At 35.8% G+C, this 21,538-nt stretch overlaps 1 protein-coding gene across 3 annotated transcripts in view; it reads left to right on the top strand.

The window, feature by feature from the left end:
• Window positions 1-21,538, top strand: part of GSK3B (glycogen synthase kinase 3 beta) — a 197,802-nt gene that overhangs the window by 71,474 nt on the left and 104,790 nt on the right. For all 3 annotated transcript variants that reach the window (XM_003991674.5, XM_003991675.5, XM_019839811.3), the window contains exon 3: window positions 18,536-18,619. In XM_003991674.5, the coding sequence (XP_003991723.1) occupies window positions 18,536-18,619 (84 nt within the window). The remainder of the gene's footprint in view (window positions 1-18,535; window positions 18,620-21,538) is intronic.

Here is a 21,538-nt window from a genome sequence, read left to right as displayed (position 1 = left end):
TATTGTGTTCCTTTTTTTCCCCTTCAGTGTTGTATAAATCAAATGAAACAATGTATTATGAGAACATTTTCTGAATTTTATTTATTTTTAAAGTTTATTTATTTATTTTGAGAGAGGGAGAGAGAGTGCAGGATTGGAAGGGGCAGAGAGAGGGAGAGACAGAACCCGAAGCAGGATCCATGCTCCATGCAGAGCCCAATGCAGGACTCACAAACTCATGAACCAAACCATGAGATTATGAACTGAGCCAAGATGAGGAGTTGTATGCTTAATTGACTGAGCCACCCAGGTGCCCCACATTTTCTGAATTCTAAAACTTCTTATAACTAAGTTGTTTTTATTTTTAGGCATTTGAATTACTACAAATGGCTATTCACTTTGGATTTTTACCTGTTTGTTTTACTTTCTATTAAATTGGGTAGTCTTATTTTGAGGCACCTAATTGTATTTATGTAACTCTTTTAAGTCATTTGTGGAAAATCTATTTCCTGATAAAACTGACAGGCAACTTGAAAAGAAGTATACTTGAAAACAGGCAACTTGAAAAGAAGTTTACTTATGCCATATGAAGCTATGTTCTTTGGGTCATAGAAACTTGTTATCAAGGGAAGCTAGAAATCAGGTCTTAACCTCTGGGGAGCAGGAAAGACAGCAGGTAGGAAAAATCTTACACTGCCATGCAGCTTTAAGGAAATTCTAGCAAAACCGGTGGGGGGAAGTCTCAGCCCAAGGTTGACTATCAGGGAAATCCATTGTCTCCTGGGAAAAGATCTCCATTAAATACATCTGCCATGCTCAGTCAGTTTCTGGAAACAGCACATGGGTAGCTTGGTATGGCCTGAACAAGGGAATGGCTTTGAAAGCTCAGCAGCTGGGCCGATGATCAATGATGCTCCCTATAGTGGGAGATCTAAGAGACACATTTTCATAATTACCATACCAGTCCTTATAAGGATAGTGCTACTTTCCTAAGTGTGTAGGTATGCTTAATGCTACTTTCTTAAGTGTGTAGGTATGACTAGTAAAATTTTTTAATTGAATTGAATTTTTAGAGACTACAAAGTTTCGTGTGGAACGGTCCTGTTGATTTTGCTTTTAAAATTATGTATAGAGGGGCTCCTGAGTGGCTCAATTGGTTAAGTGTTCGACTTTGGCTCAGGTCATGATCTCATGGTTCCTGAGTTCAAGCCCTGCGTTGGGCTCTGTGCTGACAGCTCAGAGCCTGGAGCCTGTTTCAGATTCTGTGTCTCCCTCTCTGTCTCTGCCCTTCCCTCCTGGATCTCTCTCTCTCTCTAGCTCTCTCAAGAATAAATAAAAAACATTAAAAAAAAAAGATTCCATCGAGAAAACTTTTGGAACAAATGAATTCAGTAAAGTTGCAGGATATGCAAATCAATACACAAAAATCAATTGCATTTCTGTATGTCAATAATGAACTATCAGAAAGAGAAATAAAGAAAGTCTCATTTACAATTGCATTAGAAAGGACAAAATCCTAGGAATAAATTTAACCACAAGGTGAAAGACTCTATATTGAAAATTGCAAGACAATAATGAAAGAAGTTGAAGATGACACAAATGGAATGATACTCTTTCTGTGCTCATGGATTGGAAGAAATCAATATTGTTTAAATGTCCATACTACCCAAGTAACCTACAAATTTAGTATAATCCCTCTAAAAGTTTCATTGGTATTTTTTAAAGAAATAGAAAATAATCCTAAAATTTGTATGGAACCATGAAAAACTGAATAGCCAAAGCAATCTTGAAAAAGAAGAACAAAGCTAGAAGCTTCACATTCTCAGGTTTCAAATTCTATTACAAACTATAGTCATCAAAACAGTATGGTATTGGCATTAAAAAAAGATACATAGATCAATGGAACAGAATATAGAGAGCTCAGAAATAAACCTACACATACGTAGTTAATCTTTGACAAAGTAGTTGAAAGTATGTTTCTTGGTTTGTGCTTCTCACTTATACTTGCTTGCTTTTTTTTTTCCTTTGCTCATTTTTTTTAAAATTCCACATATGAGTGAAATCATATGGAATTTGTCTTTTGGTGACTGATTTTGCTTAGCATTATACTCTAGCTCTATACATGTCATCACAAATGGCAAGATTCCATTTTTTATGGCTGAATAATATTCCATTGTGTATACATATCACATCTTCTTTATCCATTCATCTATAAATGGACACTTGGGTTGCTTCAATAGTTTGGCTATTGTAAATAAAGCTGCTTATAAACATAGGGGTCCATGTATCCCTTTGAATTAATGTTTTTATATATTTTGGGTAACTATCCAGTAATGCGATTACTGGACCATAAAGTAGTTCTTTTTTTTAACTTTTTGAGGACCCTTCATACTGTTTTCCAGAGTAACTGTATGAATGCAGTTTGCATTCTCACCAACAGTGCAAGAGGGTTCCTTTTTCTTCACACTTTCACCAACACCTGTTGTTTCTTGTGTTTTTGATTTTAGCCATGCTGATAGGTGTGAAGTGGTAACTCATTGTAGTTTTGATTTGTATTTCCCTGATGATGAGTGATGTTGAGCATCTTCTCATTTTGCAGTTTTAGTTGTGTAGAAAAATCAGTGGAAAGTACAGTGTTCTCATACATACTCCCCTCCTCCTCAGTTTTCCCTGTTATTAACATTTTGCATTTATGTAGACTTGTTACAATCAAACCAATATTGATACATTATTAGTAATTAAAAGACTGTAGTTTGCATTATAGTTCAATCTTTGTATTGTGTCTGTGAGTTTGACAAACGTATAATGACATATGTCCACTATTACAGGGTCTTACAGAATAGTTTCACTACCCTAAAAGTTCCCTGAGCTCTCTACCTTTTCATTCTTCTCTCTTCCCTCTTTCCCCAACCCTATTGATTTTTTTTTCTTACTGTTTCCATAGTTTTGCCTTTTCTAGAATGTTATGTAGTTGAAATCATACAGCATATAACCTTTTCAGCTTGGCTTTTTTCACTTAACAATAGATATTTAATGTGCTTGCAAAGTTTTTTTGTGGCATGATAGCTTGTTTCTTTTTAGCACTGAGTAAGTATGCCAGTGTATTCATGTACTGCAGTTTGTTTATCCATGTTTATGCATTCACCTATTGAAGGATATCTTGGTCACTTCCAAGTTCAACAGTTATGACTAAAGCAGCTGTAAACATTAATGTGCAGGTTTTTGTGTGGATATAAGTTTTCAGTTCATTTGGTTAAATACCAAGTACCACAGTTGCTAGATTGTGTGATAAGAGTTTGTTTAGTTTCTCAATAAATTGCCAAATATCCTCCAAAGCAACTGTAAAGAATAATTTTGCATTCCCACCAACAGTGAATGAGATTTTTCTATTGTTCCACATCCTCACGAGGCTTTGGTGTTGTCAGTGTTTTAAATTTTAACCATCCTAATAGTAGAGCAGTAGTATCTAATTGACATTTTAATTTGCAATTCTCTGATGACATATGGTGTTGAGCATCTTTTCATATGCTTATTTGCTGTCTGTATATCTTCTTTGATGAGGTGTCTGTTCATGTAAGTGCTTATTAATGATTGTTTTCTTATTGTTGAGTTTTAAGAGTTTTTGTTTTTGTTTTTTTTTTTTAATAGGATAACAGTGCTTTCTCAGATACATGTTTTGCAGAGATTTCTTCCAGGCTGTAACTTATTTTTTCATTAGAAGTTTTAAGTTTTAATAAAAATTCAATTTCTCAATTTTTTCTTTGATAGATTATGCTTTTGGTGTTGCATCTGAAAAGTCACTGCCAGGGGTATGTGGATGGCTCAGTTGAGTGTGCGACTCTTGATTTCAGCTGAGGTCAAGATCCCACGGTCGTGGGATTGAGCCCCATGTTGGGCTGTGTACTGAGCATGGGACCTGCTTAAGATTCTCCCTCCCTCTCTCTCTCCCCCCCCTCATTATCTCTTTTCTCCCTCCCTCTGTCTCCCCCTTCCCCCCCCCCTTGCACTTGCTGTCTCTTAAAATAAATAAAATAAAATAAATAAAAAGTCACTGCCAAACCCAAGGACACCTAGGTTGTCTACTATGTTGTATTCTAGATGTTTTGTAGTTTTGCCTTTTACAGATAGGTCTATGATATATTTTAAGTTAATTTTTGTGAAAGCTATAAAATCTGTGATTACATTCATTTATTTGCCTGTGACTGTCAGTTATTCCAGTACTGTTTGTTGAAAAGAATATCCTTTCTTCATTGAAATGCCTTTGACCCTTTGTCAAAGTTCAGTTGAGTGTATTTGGTGGCTTTTCTGGGCTCTGTGTTTTTTCTAGTGACCTATTTGTTTATCACTTTTTTTTTTAAAACATTTTTTTAAGTTTATTTATTTTGAGAGGGGGGGGGATGAGTGGGGGAAGGACAGAACAGGAGAGAATCCCAAGCAGGCTCCACATTATCAGTGCAAAGCTCAATGCAGGGTTCGAACCTACGAACTGTGAGATTATGACCTGAGCCTAAACCAAGAGTTGGACGCTTAACCAGCTGAGCTACCCAGGTGCCCCTCACTTTTTTTTTTTTTTTAACTTTAGCTTTATATAGTAAGTCTTGAAGTCATTCCGTGACAGTCTTTTGGTTGTTCTTCAATATTGTGTTCACTACTGGGTGTCCATAAAATAACTTGCTGGGTTTTTTGTTTGACATTGCATTGAGTATAGATCATGTTAGAAAGGACTGGCATCATGACAGTATTAAGTTCTCCTATCCATGCACATGCAATATGTTTCTGTTTATTTAGATCTTTGATTTCTTTCCTCAGGGTTTTATAGGTGTCCTCATGTAAATTTTACACATATTTTATTGGATTTATACTTAAGCATTTCATTTGCGGGGGGTGCTAACATAAATTGTATTGTTTTTAATTCCAAATTCCAAATTTTTTATTACTGGTATATAAGAAAGCATTTGACTTTTGTACCTTAAACTTGTACCCACAATCTTGCTATAATCACTTAATAGTTCCAGGAGGTTTTATTGTTGATTTTTTGAGATTTTTACAAGCAGATTTTTACAATCTTTGTAAACAAAGATAATTTCATTTCTTCTCTTCCAATTTGGATGCCTTTTATTTCTGTTTTTTTTTCCTTATTATATTCTGTACGGTGTTGAATGGGAGTGAAGTCTTTTTTTCTCTTGTTCCTGATCTTAGTAGGAAAACACCCAGTTTCTTCTCATTAAGTATGTTAGCTGTAGAGTTTTGCAGATGTTCTTTATCAAATTGAGGATGTATTCTGCTGTTGTTGGATACATTTTTCTATAAATGTGTATTAGATCCAGTTGCTCAATAGTGTCATTCAGTTCAACTGTGTCCTTATTGATTTTCTGCTTGCTGGATCTGTCAATAACTGATAAAGGGGTGTTTAAGTCTCTATAATAACGGATTTGTCTATTTCTCCTCATGATTCTATTCGTTTTTGCCTCAAGTGTTTTGATAGTCTTTTGTTAGGTGCATTCACATTAAGAATTGTTGTCTTCTTCAAGAATTGATCACTTTTTCATTATGTAATGCCCCCCTTTATCCCTGAAAATTATCTTTACTCTGAAGTCTGCTTTGCCTGAAATTAATATAACTACTCCAGTTTTTTTGATTACTCTTAGTACAGTGTACATTCTCCATCCCTTTACTTAAAAAAGTATATATAACATTAAATTTACCATCGTAACTATTTCTTCTAAGTTTGTATTTTGCTGAACTTTTCCCCCCCCCGCCCAGTTTTATTGAGGTCTAATTGACATAAAATTGCATGTATTTAAAGTGTACACCATGTTGATCTGTGTATGCATTGTGAAATAATTGCCTCAGTCGGGTTAATCAGCATATTCCTCATCTCACATAGTTACCTGTTTTTGCACATGTGCATGTGGTGACAACATTTAAGATCTCTCTTAGCAAATTTCAGCTATACAATAACTATCCTTACCATGTTGTATATTAGTTTCCCTGAATTTCTTCATTTTATAACTGAAGACTCCATCTTCCCCACTCCCCCAGCCCCTTGTAATCACCATTCTACTCTGTTTCTTTGAGTTTGACCTTTTTGTTCGTTTTTTAAGGAGTCCACATAAGGGAGTTTGTGCTTTTATTGTTCCCATTGACAGTCTGAAGTTTTTAAGTTTGTCATAGTCCCATTTGTCTTATTTTTTGCTTTAGTTGTTTGTACTTTTTGGTGTCCCCTATCACTTGCAACAACAAGGAATGAACCTTAAGGATATTATTGCTAAGTGAAATTAAACAGTCACCAAAAATCAAGTACATTGCCATCTCCAGTGTTCTGAAGCTCTTCTCCTATATTTGCTTATAGGATTTTTATAGTTTTAGGTATCATGTCTAGGTCTTCAATCCCTTTTGAGTTAATTTTTGTGTGTGGTGTAAGGTAAAGTTTTATCTTCATTCTTTTGCTTCTTAGTCCAGTTTTTCCAACACCCATAAGGGTAAGAAACTGTCTTTTTCCCATTGTGTAGTCTTGACACTATTGTTGAAAATTATTTGGCCATACATGAGGGTTTATATCTGGTTTTTCTTTTCTGTTCCAGTTGTCTATGTATTTGTCTCTCTGCTAATTCCATACTGTCTTGATTACTATTGGTTTGTAGTTTGTTTTCAAATTAAGAAGTATTAGACTTCCAACTTTGTTCTTCCTTTTCAAGATTGTTTTGGTTATTTGGGGTCTCTTCAAATTCTATATAAATTTTGGGATTTGGTTTTTCTATTCCTGCAAAAAATGCCATTGGCATTATGATAGGGATTGCACTGAATCTCTGTATGGGTTTGGGTAGTATTGACATTTTAATGTTACTAAGTCTTCTAAGGTACAAGCATGGAATGTCTTTCCATTTATTCCTATCTTCTTTGATTTCTTTTGGCAGTGTCTTAACAATTTTCAGTGTATAAATCTACCTCCTTGGTTGGGTTTTTTTCTTTAAAAAAAAATTTTTTTTTAACATTTATTTATTTTTGAGACAGAGAGAGACAGAGCATGAACAGGGGAGGGGCAGAGAGAGAGGGAGACACAAAATCTGAAACACGCTCCAGGCTCTGACTGTCAGCACAGCGCCTGATGTGGGGCTCAAACTCACGGACCGTGAGATCATGACTTGAGCTGAAGTTGGACGCTTAACCGACCTAGCCACCCAGGTGCCCCGATTGGCTTTTTTTTTCTTACGCATTTTATCCTTTTTGATGCTATAGTAAATGAGATTGCTTTCTTTTTTGATTGTTCAAATGAGCAATCAATAGAACCAATTTTTAAGTGTTCAGTTTGTATCTAAAACTTTGCTGAAATCATTTCTTAGTTGTAATAGCCTTTTCTTTTTTAATTCTTTAGAGTTTTCTACACATAAGATCATCCCTGTGTGAACAGAGATGATTTTGCTTCTTTTCTAATTTGGATACCTTTTGTTATTTATTTTTCTTGTCTAATTGCTCTGGCTATGATTTTAAGTACTTTGTGGAATAGTAGTGGCAAAATGGGCATCCTTGCCTTGGTCCTGATCTTAGAGGGAAAGCTTTCAATTTTTTTCGGCTTTGAATACGTTAACAGTGGGCTTTTCATCATGTATAACATATTGAGGCAGTTTCCTTCTATTCCTAGTTTGGTGAACATGCTTATCATGAAACAGTGTTGAATTTTGTTAAATGCTTTTTTCTGTACCAATTGAGATGGTCATTTGGCTTTTGTCCTTCATGTTGCTAACGTGGTATGTTTTCATTGATTGATTTTTGTATGTAGAACCATTCTTGAGTTCCAAATATAAATCTTTGCATTATAGGTATAAAACTTGGTTGTGGCTTATAATCCTTTCAGTGTGCTATTGAGTTTGGTTTGCTAGTATTTTTTCGAAGGTTTTTGTATTAGTATTCATCAGGAATATTGGTCTGTAGTTTTCTCATTGTGTCCAGCCCTTTTTTTAAATGTATTTGTGTCCTTTAAGGTGGGTTTCTTGTAGATTATATATACTTGAGTCTTTTTAAAATTAATTTTTTTAATCAAGTTTTATTTTAAAACTTGAGATATAATTGACATGACATTGTGTAAGTTTATTTTTTAAATGCACTGACAGTCTCTGTCTTTCATGTCAGTATATTTAGGCTTTTGATGTTTAAGGAAATTATTGATATAGTTGGATCATAGTTTTGCCATATTTGTTGCTGTTTCTATTCAGTGCTCTTGTTTCTTCTTTTGTCTTCCTTTCTTTTTCTGTTTTATCTGTTTTTAACTGAGCATTTTATTTGATTCCACTTTTTCCTCCTCTCTCTGAAATGTATTAATCAAAATGTATTTGGTTTCTAGCATTTATTTTTGAATATATATTTTTAACTTTTTTTTTTTTTAATTTTTTTTTCAACGTTTATTTATTTTTGGGACAGAGAGAGACAGAGCATGAACGGGGGAGGGGCAGAGAGAGAGGGGGACACAGAATCGGAAACAGGCTCCAGGCTCTGAGCCATCAGCCCAGAGCCCGACGCGGGGCTCAAAATCACGGATCACGAGATCGTGACCTGGCTGAAGTCGGACGCTTAACCGACTGCGCCACCCAGGCGCCCCAATTTTTAACTTTTTATTATGGAAAATTTCAAGCACACAAAAGTAGAAGTTCCAGTTATAAAAAAAATGTCAAATATTTCTTACTCTTCTTTCATGCTTTCCCCTAAACATTTTTTTAAAATCTCAGGAATAGAATTTAGTGATTCATTTATATATAACATCTAGTGCTTATCCCAACAAGTGACCTCCTTAATGCTCCTTGCCCCTTTAGCCTTTACCCCCACTCAACACCTCACCAGCAACCCTCAGTTTGTTCTTTGTAGTTAAGAGTCTCTTATGGTTTGGTTTATCTCCCTCTTCTTTTTTATCTTCTTTTTTGCTTCCCTTCCCCTATCATATGATATCTGTCTTTCTCCAACTAACTTATTTCGCTTAGTGTAACGCTTAGTGTAATATACTCTACTTTCATCCATGTTGTGCAAATGGCAAGATTTCATTTTTTTTTAATCGCCAAATAATATTCCATTGTATATCTATATACCACATCTTCTTTATGCATTCATCAGTCAGTGGACATTTGGGCTCTTTCCATACTTTGGCTGTTGTTGATAGTACTGCTGTAAACACTGGGGTGCATGTGCCCCTTCGAATCAACACTCCTGTATCCTTTGGATCAATACCTAGTTGTGCAATTGCTGGGTTGTAGTGTAGCTCTATTTTTAATTTTTTGAAGAACCTCCATATTGTTTCCAGAGTGGCTGCACCAGTTTGCATTCCCATTAGCAGTGCAAAAGGGTTCCTCTTTCTCCACATCCTTGCCAACATCTGTTGTTGCCTGAGTTGTTAATTTTAATCATTCTGACAGGTGTGAGGTGTATATCATTGTGGTTTTGATTTGTATTTCCCTGATGATGAGTGATGTTGAGCATTTTTCGTGTGTCTGTTAGACAGTTGGATGTCTTCTTTGGAAAAGTGTCTATTCATGTCTTTTGCCCATTTTTTCGGTGGATTATTTGGGTTTTTTGGGGTGTTGGGTTTGATAAGTTCTTTATAGATTTTGGATACTAACCCTTTATCTGATATGTCATTTGCCAGTATCTTTTCCCACTGAGTCTGCAGTGTACATTTACAACTTTTCGAACTGTACTTTTAAGGAGACTGTACTAATCAGGGATAGTGCAATTACCTTATGACAGAGTATTTCCAATTTCTCCTTCTCATTCCATATAATATTACTGTCATTAGTTTCACTAATCCATAAGCTATAATCACTGAATACATTATTGCTGCTGTTATTTTGAACAAACTGTTGCAGCTAGATCAATTAAGAATAAGAAAAGTAAAATATATTCTACTTTCATTATTCTTTAATACTCTTTCTTTCTTTACATAGATACAGATTTCTTACCAATGTCATTTTCCGTTCTTCTGGTAAATATTTTACTTTAACATTTCTTGGATGGCAGGTCTACTGTTGACAAATTCTGTTAATTTTTGTTTTCTGAGAAAGTCTGTATTTCTCCACATTTGAATAATAATTTCACTGGATGCAGAATTCTAGATTTTTTTCTTTCAACATTTAAAATATTTTACTTCACTCTTCTTGTTTGCATGACTTTTGAAAAGAAGCTCAATGCAGTTCTTATCTTTGCTTGTCTATGGGTGAGGTCGCCCCCCTCCCCATCTTCTTTCAAGATTTCTTCTTTCTCTTTGATCTTTTGCATTTTGAAAATGATATGCCTAGCTGTAGATTTTTTGGTATTAATCCTTCTTTATGTTCTCTGAGCTTCCTGCATGTGTGGTTTGGTATCTGACATTAATTTTGAGAAATTCTCAATTGTTGCTTCAAATGTTTTTTCTGTTCCTTTGTCTCTTTGCCTTGTGGTATTCTCATTATGCATACATTACAGGTTTTGTAATTGCCTCATAGTTCTTGGATAGTCAGTTATTTTTTATTTTTTATTTTTCTCTGCATTTCAGTTTTGAAAATTTCTATCGACGTTTCTTTAGGCTTACTGGTTCTCTCCTTGGCCATGTCCAGTGTATTCATGAGTCCATCAAAGGCATTGTTAGTTTCTGTAACAGTGATTTTGATTTCTGGCATTTACTTTTGACTCTTTTTAAAGTTTCCATCTCTTTCTGCTTATATTACCCATCTGTTTTTGTGTTGCCTACTTTTTCCATTAGAGCCTTTACTATATTAATCAATTGTTTTAAATTCCTGGTCTGATAATTTGAACATCTCCACTAAATTTCAGTGATTCTGATGCCTGTTATGTGTAGTCACACTTTAATTTTAGTCTTTTAGTATTTTTTTGTAAATTTTTTGTTGAAAGCTGGTTATGATATATTCACTAAAAGTTATTTAGGTAATAGGTCTTTTTTAGGGCTTGACCTTTACAAATGCTTTTTCAGTTTTTTAATCCTCCTCCCCTCTCATAGGTGAGATAAGAAGACTAGAAGGGGCTGGAGTTTGATATCTCTCTTCTCACACATAGGAAGAGGTTAGAATTGGGTATTTCTTTTTCCCCACATCTAAGTCTAGAGAAGGCTAGAATTGGGTATTTCTTTTCCTCCAGTTCAGTTGCTCTGGTAGAATAGTTTTCTTTGAGGGCAGGTCTTAACAGAATACTCTGGGGTGCCTGGGTGGCTCAGTCGGTTAAGCTCCGGCTTCATCTGAGGTCATGATCTCACGGTTTGTGGGTTTGAGCCCCGCATTGGGCTCTGTGCTGACAGCTCAGAGCCTGGAGCCTGCTTTGGATTCTGTGTCTCTCTCTCTTTCTGCCTCTCCCCACTCACACTCTATCTCTCTCAAAAATAAATAAACATTAAAAAAAAAACAAGCAAAACAGAATACTCTTGGGCCTGTTTATAAATGTTTCATCTGATCTCCAGATATTTCCTAGATTTTCACTGTAAGGACCTGGTAGGGCTCCTAGAAATAAAACTGAGAAACATGTGGAGGCCCCCTCTGGAGTTTTTAACTCCCAGACTTGTTCATACTGCTCCTCTGTCCATTACAGTTTAGGTTTTCCTCTACTGGAACTGACTCCAGAGGCAGTTTCTGCTCCTGGGTTTCTGCTCCAGTAAGCTGTGATTCTGTATATGTGCCTGTTTCCAGTTTTTAGGGCAGTGGTTTGCCACGTGAGCCCTCAATTCTTTAATGGATTTAAGAAGAGTTGTTGACTTTTTTTCAGTTTGTTCAGCTCTGTGAAGATGGGAAGGATGACTTCCAAGCTCCTTACATACTGGGCTGGAGACCAGAAGTCCTTCCTTTGCTCATTTTGGCTTTTTATTGTTGACTAGAGTTCTTTATTCTGGATACAGATTCCTTATCAGATATATGATTTACAAATGTTTTCTCCAATGGGTAGGGCAGTTGGGAGAAGCCTTGTTGGCTATAGTAAGGATTTTGGCTTTAACTCTCTTCAAGGTAGGGAGCCACTGGAGGTTTTAAGCAGAGAAATCTCATAGTCTATTTTATATTTTAAAACGTGAAAATCACTCTGCCTGCTTTGTTGAACATAGATGGAAAGTGAACAGAGGGAAGCTGAAAGACTTGCACTAGAGAGGTAGTGAGAAATGATTACACCCTGGAGATACACACACACACCATGTATTTTTATTGTTTTTTGTAGTGAGATAATTGTAAATATATCTGCAATTGTAGAAGTAATACAGAGAGATACCATGTACCCTTTACCCAGTTTCCCTCAGTGGTAACATCTTACAAAATATAGCACAGCATCACAGTCAGGATCTTGACATTAATACAATCCACCAGTCTTGTTGAGATTTCCCCAGATTTACTTGTGTGTGTGTGTGTGTGTGTGTGTGTGTGTGTGTGTGTGTACTTCTATACAGTTTTATTATATGTGTAGTTTTGTGTATTCACTAGAACAGTTCCATCATCACAAGGATCCTCTTATAACCATACTTATTTTTCTCCCTGCCATTCCTCCACTCTTAACCCCTAATTTAAAACCCTTGCAACAACGAGCAATCTGTTTCCCATATCTATAACTTTGTTATTTCAAGAATGTTTATCAATGGAATAAATAGTGTACGTAACCTTTTGGGATTGGCTTTATTTGCTCAGCATAATTCTCTGGAGATTCATTAAAGTTGTTGCATATGTCAATAATTAGTTTTTTTCTATTGCTGAGTAGTATTTCATAGTATAGTATACTATGGTTTGTTTATCCATTCACCCTTTGAAAGACATCTGGTAGCTATTCTGAATAATATGGCTATGAACATTCATCCATAGGTTTTTGTGTGAACATAAATTTCCGTTTCTGTGGGGTAAGTGCCCAAGAGTGCAATTGCTAAAAGCTTGGAGAATTATATAAATTTTTTTTTTTAGATTTTAGAGATTGTGGGGCTCCAGCTCATAACCCCAAGATCAAGAGTCTCATGCTCTACTGACTAAGACAGCCAGGTGCCCCTTGGATATATTTTGAAAGTAGAACCCAGCAGGATTTTTTGACAGATTGAATGTGAGGTCAGAGAGAAAGAGGATTCAAAATTGAAATTTCTTTGTAGAAGATTTTAAGCCTACCTGAGCAGTATGTATTTTATATCTAATTCACAATTTAGATTATTTATTTATATATGTCTAATTATAGTAATGTAAAAGAAAAATGTTACAGTAAACTTCCAGAACATTAGTTGATATTAGAAAGTCCACTATATATACGATGTGGGTGTGTGTGTGTGTATGCATGCACGCATGCGTGCTAAGTTGTGAAAGAGATTGAATATATAAAGAATTTTCTTTCCTTGGCTTCTAGAACAAAAGATGGCAAACTGTGTGCCTGTTGCCTCTTTTTGTAAATAAAGTTTTATTGGGATATACATAGCCACCCATTCCTTTGCATATTGTTGACTGCTTTTCTTCTCTGACTGTAGAGTTGAATAATTGCAACAGAGACTGTGGGCTGCAAGCCTAAAGTATTTATAATCTGGCCCTTTATAGAAAATGTTGACTGACCCTTATTCTAATGTATTATTTTGGTGATTCATCTTTTACAGCTTTGCTCATTCTCAGTTTCTTGTATGATTCCTTTTCATCTGTCTGCCTAAATGTTCATATTCTCCAGGATCTTCTTCAGAATATCTTACCTGTCTTGGGGCTTATGTGACACCATCGTCTAGGTTTTTACTACCTAACCAGTTTCTTTTTCAGTGTTCTTTATAGGCTTTTCTGCTCCTGGAGACTTTGGCTACCTCCTTCTTATTTTACAGGCAATTTTATCTATTCCTGTAGCTTCAAGAACCATCTAGACCTCTTGCTAGAGGATAAGATGAACATATCAGATTGCTTTCTGGACCTTTCCATATCTGTGTCCTTCAGGCATTTAAAGCTAAACGTGTCCCAAACTGAACTCATTCCTTCCTTCTTCCAAAACAGCTTCCTAGGCCAGTGAACTCTATTGCCATGTTAATAGTCACATGAGTCAGAAGTTTGATAGTTATCACTCCCCTCCTTCCATTTACCAAAGCAGTAACAGTATGTGATCAAATAACTGTTGATCTACCTCTCAGAGCCATTCTCTTCCTTCTGTCTTGACTCTTTCTACCTCCGTACAGGTCTTAGTTTAATTTATCTTCTCCTTAAAAACAAAAAACTTTTTTTGATAACCAGTGATCTTCCCAAAACAAATCTCTTGCTTAGAACATATTAGTGGTTCTTCATGGCTTGTAGTATTCAAACTTTTTAGCATTATATTTAAAACTTTCCACCAGGTCTCTTTCCCGAATTTTTCAAGGTACTAATAAGCAAAATTTTTATAGGTCCAAATCCCCTTTTACCCTATCGCACTGAGTGACCTACAGTTTCCACATTGTATTGTAATTGTTTGGTTTGCTTACCCATTGAAAACTGTGAGGACTATGAATTTTTATACGCTCAGAGCCCTGGCTCTGACACATAATTAGCTTCAAAATATTTGTTGTACACAGGGAATTATTTTGAGGTGACATTCTAGCCAATTGTAGGGTCTTTGGGGGTATCTGAATTTACTCTGGAATCAAAGATTTAGAAATGGATTGAAATAAACACTTTTTCAGTCCTAGTGTGATTTCAGAAGAAGGATGATGGAACTTTAGGTAATTCCTTTTTGAAGAAGAAGGTATGTTTTGGAAAAAATAGCCTTTGAAGCAAAACTTTTTTTTTTTTTAAGTTTATCGATTTTGAGAGAGAGAGAGAGTAAGCAGGGGAGAGTCAGAGATAAAGAGAAAGAGAGAGAATCCCAAGCAGGGTCCACACTGTTGTCAGTGCAGAGCCCAATGCAGGGCTCAAACTCACCAACTGAGAGATCATGACTTGAGTGGAAAACAAGAGTTGGACGCTTAACCGACTGAGCCACCCAGCACCCCTGAAGCAAAACTTTTGAAGTCAGTCCTATTTTACTAGATTTTATGAAAATGGAACTTTCTATGGTAGGAAAGATCCAGTGGAATGAAATTTGGTGAAGAAGAGAAGATGATAGCCATATGCTGCCTACCTGACATCTACAGTATTATTAAGCTTTCTGGTTGTTACTTCACCTAAAAGTTAGCTTTTCCTTTATTGAATTTTACATAGGGTACATAAAGTACCCTTTAGGGATTCCCTTGACACAGTGCTTTTAGCTTTGGAAGTACCCCTCCCCACCCCCCCTTTTTTTAAAGTGTGAGATGTCAAATGATGTAAAAATGAACAATAGCCCCTGTCTACTTTAGAGAAGGATATATGTTAATGGCTATTGGTTAAACCAAAAGGATAATTTTTCCTTTAAATGTACCTTTCAGGTTTTCTTATACTTGTGTGTTATTTATTCCATCTTGAGCAGTCTTTTTGTTTTCTCTTATTTTGTTTTAGGTGGGAATGATAAAAATAGTTTACATGTAAGTTTTTATCGTTTCTGTATTGGAAAAAATTTGCCTTTATAGACAGGTTGTTTTTCTACAATGGATTTAAAATTTTTAACTATGATCTTGTAGTAAGAAGTAGATTTTACATTGCAACCCAGTGCACAGAAAAATAACTGAAGTAAGTTTGATGAAAAAGTCCTTAGTCTTACTGTATTAAACTTCTTATTCTTTTCTCCTTACTCACTCCCTTCTCATTTCCTGATTGGCTGATCCCACAGTTTGAGAATATTGGTCTACAGCAAGTTGTAAGGCAGAAGAAATTATAAAAACAGGGAATTTACTCTGTGAAAGACAAAGTAACCAGCTTTGAGAGCTCCGTCTCTGTTACAGAAAGATACAAAATTCAGCTTTTCTTAAGGCACATGTATAGTAAGTTAGTTGGACAAGTTGTGTTAGTGTGTGTTGTGTTTCCCTACAGTGACTACAATGTAGTATCTGATTTCTATAAGGTACTTTTTGAAACGCATTCTTTTATATGACACTATTGAACTACAGTTTACAAAAATAAAAACCAAGAAAGTATATACTCAATTCTAAAATATTGGTAGGTGCTGCAGGAATTTAGAGATTAGAGAAGATTAGTGTGAGTTGGAACAGCTGGGGATAGCCTTGTGAAAGAGGTGGGAGTTGAATAGGAACTTCAAGGATGGATAGAATGTGTGTAGGTGGAAGGGAGGGATCAAGACATTCCAGTGATGATGTGATCAGTGGTTTAGAATTGGGAATGAGATAATATGGGCAGAAAGAGTGAGAAGTGGGATCTAGTTATGATCATGTTGGTTATGAGTGGAAGATAACATGAAGCTGATAATAAGGAACCAGAATATGAAGTGATTTAGACTTTATCTGGTAGGAAATGGGGAAATTGCTGTCTCTCAGAATTTACTTTGTCTGCTAATAACATTGCTGCTCCAGATCTCTTGGTGCTGTTTACTTGCTGTATCTTTTTCCATCCTTTTACTTTCAAGCTGTTGGTGTCTTTGAATCTGAAGTGTGTATTAGAGAGAGAATATAATTGGAGCTTGCTTTCTTATGGAATCTGACATTCTCTGCCTTTGATTGTGTGCTTAGTAAATTACATTTTATGTGGTTTTTGTTATGGTTGGAATTACCTGTGCCATGTTGCTTTTTGTTTGCTTACCTCTCATGGTTTTGTTCCTCTGTTCTCATGTGTGGCCTTCGTTTTTCAAGGTGCCATTTGTAGGTCCAGGTTTGATTTTTTTTTTTTTTTTTTGGTTAGTATTACATAAATTATTTTCTTTAAAAATTTTTTTTTTTACATTTATTTATTTTTGAGAGAGCGCACAAGTGGGGGAGGAGCAGAGAGAGAGGGAGACACAGAATCCAAAGCAGGCGCCAGGATCTGAGCTGTCAGCACAGAGCCTGACACAGGGCTCAAACTCACAAACGGCGAGTTCATGACCTGAGCTGAAGTTAGATGTGCAACTGACTAAGCCACCCAGGAGCCCCTTCTATCATCTAAGAGCTGGAGACCACTCTGTTCTAGGATAGTTCTGCTGATTAGGCTCCTCATCTGCTGTGCAACCCCCAGCCCCTCTTTTTTTGGCTTTTTTATTTTTTTTAATTTTTTTTTCAACGTTTATTTATTTTTGGGACAGAGAGAGACAGAGCATGAATGGATGAAAGGGGGAGGGGCAGAGAGAGAGGGAGACACAGAATCGGAAACAGGCTCCAGGCTCTGAGCCATCAGCCCAGAGCCTGACGCGGGGCTCGAACTCCTGGACTGCGAGATCGTGACCTGGCTGAAGTCGGACGCTTAACCGACTGCGCCACCCAGGCGCCCCTGGCTTTTTTTTTTCTAACCATAAAGCATTTTTTCCATCCAGATTCCCAGGTATATTAACTTTTATGTTTTGTAGCTCTTCTAATTCACTATTTTACCTGAAATTTTATATTTCCTGATCATATAGCTGGTACTTTTTAATATTTTTTCTGTTATGTAATTTGCCTTTATTAACTGGACTTTTGACAGCCAAGTATATTGTTGGAATGTATCTTCTTTGTTAATATATACTCTTCGAATTTATTACTGCAAAAACTTATGTTGTTAAGAAGCCATCATATTATTTGATGGTTTCTTTTCATGAAGAATGAACATAACTTTGAAACTCCCCAAAGGAAAAATTATTTGTGTGGTTTATAAATTTATCAGGACTGTACAGTTTCTGGGATGTCCTATTATAACTCTGTAAAACTTAGCAGCTGAACCTTTCTTATGGGGCTCTCAAAAAAAAATTTTTTTTTTACCATATCTTGGAAGATAGTGGGGCTTGTAAGAGCTCTTTGCACCCAAATTTGTGTGTTTAGTGAGAAGCTTGATTTTTATTATAGTTGTGAAAGATTCCGGTAATAATAGCTCATTCCAGGTATCTCTGTCATAATGTAGATCACTGCTTCTCAAGCTATTAGTTGTGAAGTATTAGTTAAAAAAATTTCCAGTTCATCAGACTGATATTTTTGTAACATAAAATACAAATCAATTACTAGAAAAGTGAAATTAAAAAATACAAAATATAGGCCCCACTCTTAAGATTCATAAATATGAAATTATTCTGTCAAATTGCTGTGAAAGATTCTAAGCACTTATTCTCAATTTCTGTGTTTATCTTATCGCAAGGCAGTAGTAAATAGTTCATAGACTAATAAATAGTTTGCAGGTCAGTATAGACCATACTTTTTATCTTGTTTAGACAATTTTTGTTATTGTTTTAGTTTTTAAATTTTTAATTGAAGTATAATTGACATAATATTATATTAATTTCAAGTGTACAACATAGTGATTTGACAGTTATATACATTATGAAATTCTTACCACGATAAGTGTATTACGGTATTATTGACTATATTCCCTGTGCTGTACTTTTCATCCCTATGATTTATTTATTCTACAGTGGGCACTTTGTACCTCTTAATCCCCTTCACCTATGTTGCCCAGCCTCCGAACCCCTAGACCATACTTTTTAGTAACATATCCATGGCCTGTTCTTTGTAGTGTTTATTGTTACGAAATTTTAGTATCGTAGTCAATATGGTGAATAGCATTTATCCTTTAAAAAATATTTTCATGTGTTTCCTTTTCAGAACCGAGAGCTCCAAATCATGAGAAAGCTAGATCACTGTAACATAGTCCGATTGCGTTATTTCTTCTACTCAAGTGGTGAGAAGGTAGGTCTTGAAGAAAGTGTGTACTGAATATTGTGATAGACTTGTTATTCTAAAAATCGTCCTTGTTCTGCACCCGATCCCCCACCCTGGCCCAGTGAGTGAAACAGTTTTGCTAATATTAAGTGGAAGAATTCTAAAGCATAAGCCCTAGTAATCCTGAGCTCAAGACATAATCATTGACTATCAGTAGTTATATCAGAAAATGTTAATGAGATGATAAAGGGAAATGAATTTTGAAGAATTTTCTTTTTTGGAACATTTGTCTTTAGTTCTTTACACACACACACACAAACATACACACTCATACACACACATATATTTATTTATTTTTTAAACTTCTGTGTTCCTTATGCGTTTCTGGAGCCACATGATAGTTCTAGTTGTTTATTAGAGGGTGGAAAATGATGTCATTTTGTTAAGTGGAAGTATTGGAGGGAAAGGGGAACAGGAGGACTTTAGTAGGACCAGAATGAGACTTCAACATTGGGAGGCAAATTTAACCTATCCTTGGTGAGGGAGAAAGTTAGAAAGGTACAGTATTATAGAGCTTGTTATACATGGCGATTATTTATGATTGCATTTAATTTTGTGAAAGCAAAGGATAACTTAAGAAGACCATGTACTGTGAATCCCTGACCCTTTTGGTTTTTCTCTTCAAATAATAATAATTAATGTCATTGTGCTCTCTGGAGATGGAAGCACAGAAAGTCTGTTTCTTCTGTTTTACCTTCTTCTTTCTGCCTGTTCACTGTCCCTTCTTCCCAGATTCAGTATTTTCCTTAAATTTCTACTTTACTGGTTTCTGGTGAGGGGGCAGGGCAAATAACAAACCACTTAGTCTTTTTGGCTAAATAAATATGACTTTGGATAGGTTCATTTGATATTTTTGACGTCAAGTTGCACATACTATCTTAAGTTCCTAGATCTGTAATCCCTCTTGACTACTAAGCCCAGTGTTCTTTTTACTTCATGTACTACTTCCCAGTGTATCAGAGTTTAATCATTTTCCATTAAATTTTAGTTAGGTTATTTCCTTAGAAGTTATTTTTTTCATGACAGAGCCTGTAATATGGGAAGATGCCTATGTATTAAGCCAAGACTGATATACATTCTGTAGATACATAAATGTTATTTATATGTGTGTGTGTGTGTGTGTGTGTGTGTGTGTGTGTGTGTGTGAGTGTGAGTCACAGCTAATGTTTTAGCAATGATAATTAGCAAATTGGTTCCTTTGTGACTCTTGTTTCTCAGGTGCTTGTATTAGGGACTGTAAGCCTTTATAAGTATTTGAGCTCTTTTGTTTCTAAAGCCAATTATGAGGTTCATGCCACTTTTTTTTTTTTTCTTAAAAACCTAGCAAACAGCGTGTTATGTCTTTAATCTTACTTGTTTTGATATCTCTTTACTTTTTCCTGGCCCTTCCCAAATAAAATTATGGAACATCTGTTATGTTCACAGCACTCTTACAGTGGAATTTTGCATCCTCATGACTTTTTGTTGTTAGATGCTAGACATAGTAATACCTCAGGGAGGAAAGTAGAGGTCAGAATTATCAAAGCCCCTAAACATTTTCTCCTGATTACTTTATTAGCTCTCCCTATATGGCAGATACTGTTTTTAGTACTTTACAAATATTAACTCATTTAATGCTTACAAAGATAAAGAGCAGAAAAAGAAGAATATCAAACTTTTGAATATAAGGCTGTGTTTGTGGTGGCATCAAAAGGCTTACCTATTTGGTTTTGGTCTGGTGGAAGCCCTGATCACAGTCTGCCCTCACCCTCACTTAATTCTGCCTTGGTAGTGACAATGGACTATTATTTGTGTATCCCAATGGATGATTTTCCTCCCTGTTGCTGTTTAGAGCTGCTTATTATTAAAAATGGTCTTATAGATAAAGAGCAATTGAGAAGTTATTAAAGGAGGTTAACCAGAAGGACAGTGAACCTCTATTATAAAAAAGAAACTACTTTATAATGTTTTATTTATCTCAGAACTTTCTCTTGAGCATTGTAAATTTTTCATAGTGGAAAAAAAGATTCCTCTTAATTTTGGATAGCTTCATTAACAAAACAGAAAGGGGAAAAAAAAGTTGTGATATATTGCTGAAAATAATGATCCTTCCTTAACAAAAAGAGGTTTTCTGAAGATATGCAGAAATACACAGGTGCAGGACCTCCCATGATCTTCTAGCCACCGAAAAGATGATTTCTTCTTGCTTTCCTCACCATCTACTTCCATTCTTCTGAATTGTTCTGGCAGGGCTAACATTACTCAAGAGACCAGGTAATAAACTAATATGTCCCATATGAAAAGACGGGTTCTGCTCTAGGGTTGAGAGTTCAGGTTTGTTCTGTTGTTGTTTTTAAATATTTATTTATTTTGAGCAAGAGAGGAGAGAACGCTAGTTGGGGAGGGGCAGAGAGAGAAGGGGAGAGAGAACTGAAGCAGCCTCCACGCTCAGCATGGAGCCTGAGGCAGGGCTTGATCCCACAATCTATGAGATCGTGACTGAGGCGAAATCAAAACTCAGACATTAACCAACTGAGCCACCCAGGTACCCCAGGAGCTTAGGTTTGTTATTATCAGTTCTGACTCTCCAAGAGTAGATTACTGAGAGTGAACTTAGAACTACAGTTGTAGAAAGGGATCTAAATGTCTTAGGAAATTCTTACAGACCTTTAAAGATGATTTCTGTCTGAAGAGAAGCTTGGTGTACTGCCTGTGTGTGTGTGCGTGCGTGTGTGTGTGTTTATGTTTATATATATATAAATCGGGGGGGGGGAGGAAGTAACAAGTTAATAGTTTTGAGATGTCTCTGGGACAAGCAAATAGAAATACCCATTAGATACATGTATGATTTCACATGTAGTGGTGGTGGTGGTGTCAGGAAGTGGGGTGCTAAGTGGAGAAATGATA

This window comes from Felis catus, chromosome C2 (assembly GCF_018350175.1).
Source record: "Felis catus isolate Fca126 chromosome C2, F.catus_Fca126_mat1.0, whole genome shotgun sequence".
In the NCBI taxonomy this organism is placed as follows: domain Eukaryota; kingdom Metazoa; phylum Chordata; class Mammalia; order Carnivora; family Felidae; genus Felis; species Felis catus.
Note: the sequence above shows the minus strand (reverse complement) of the source record. Positions and strands in the feature narration are given on the sequence as shown.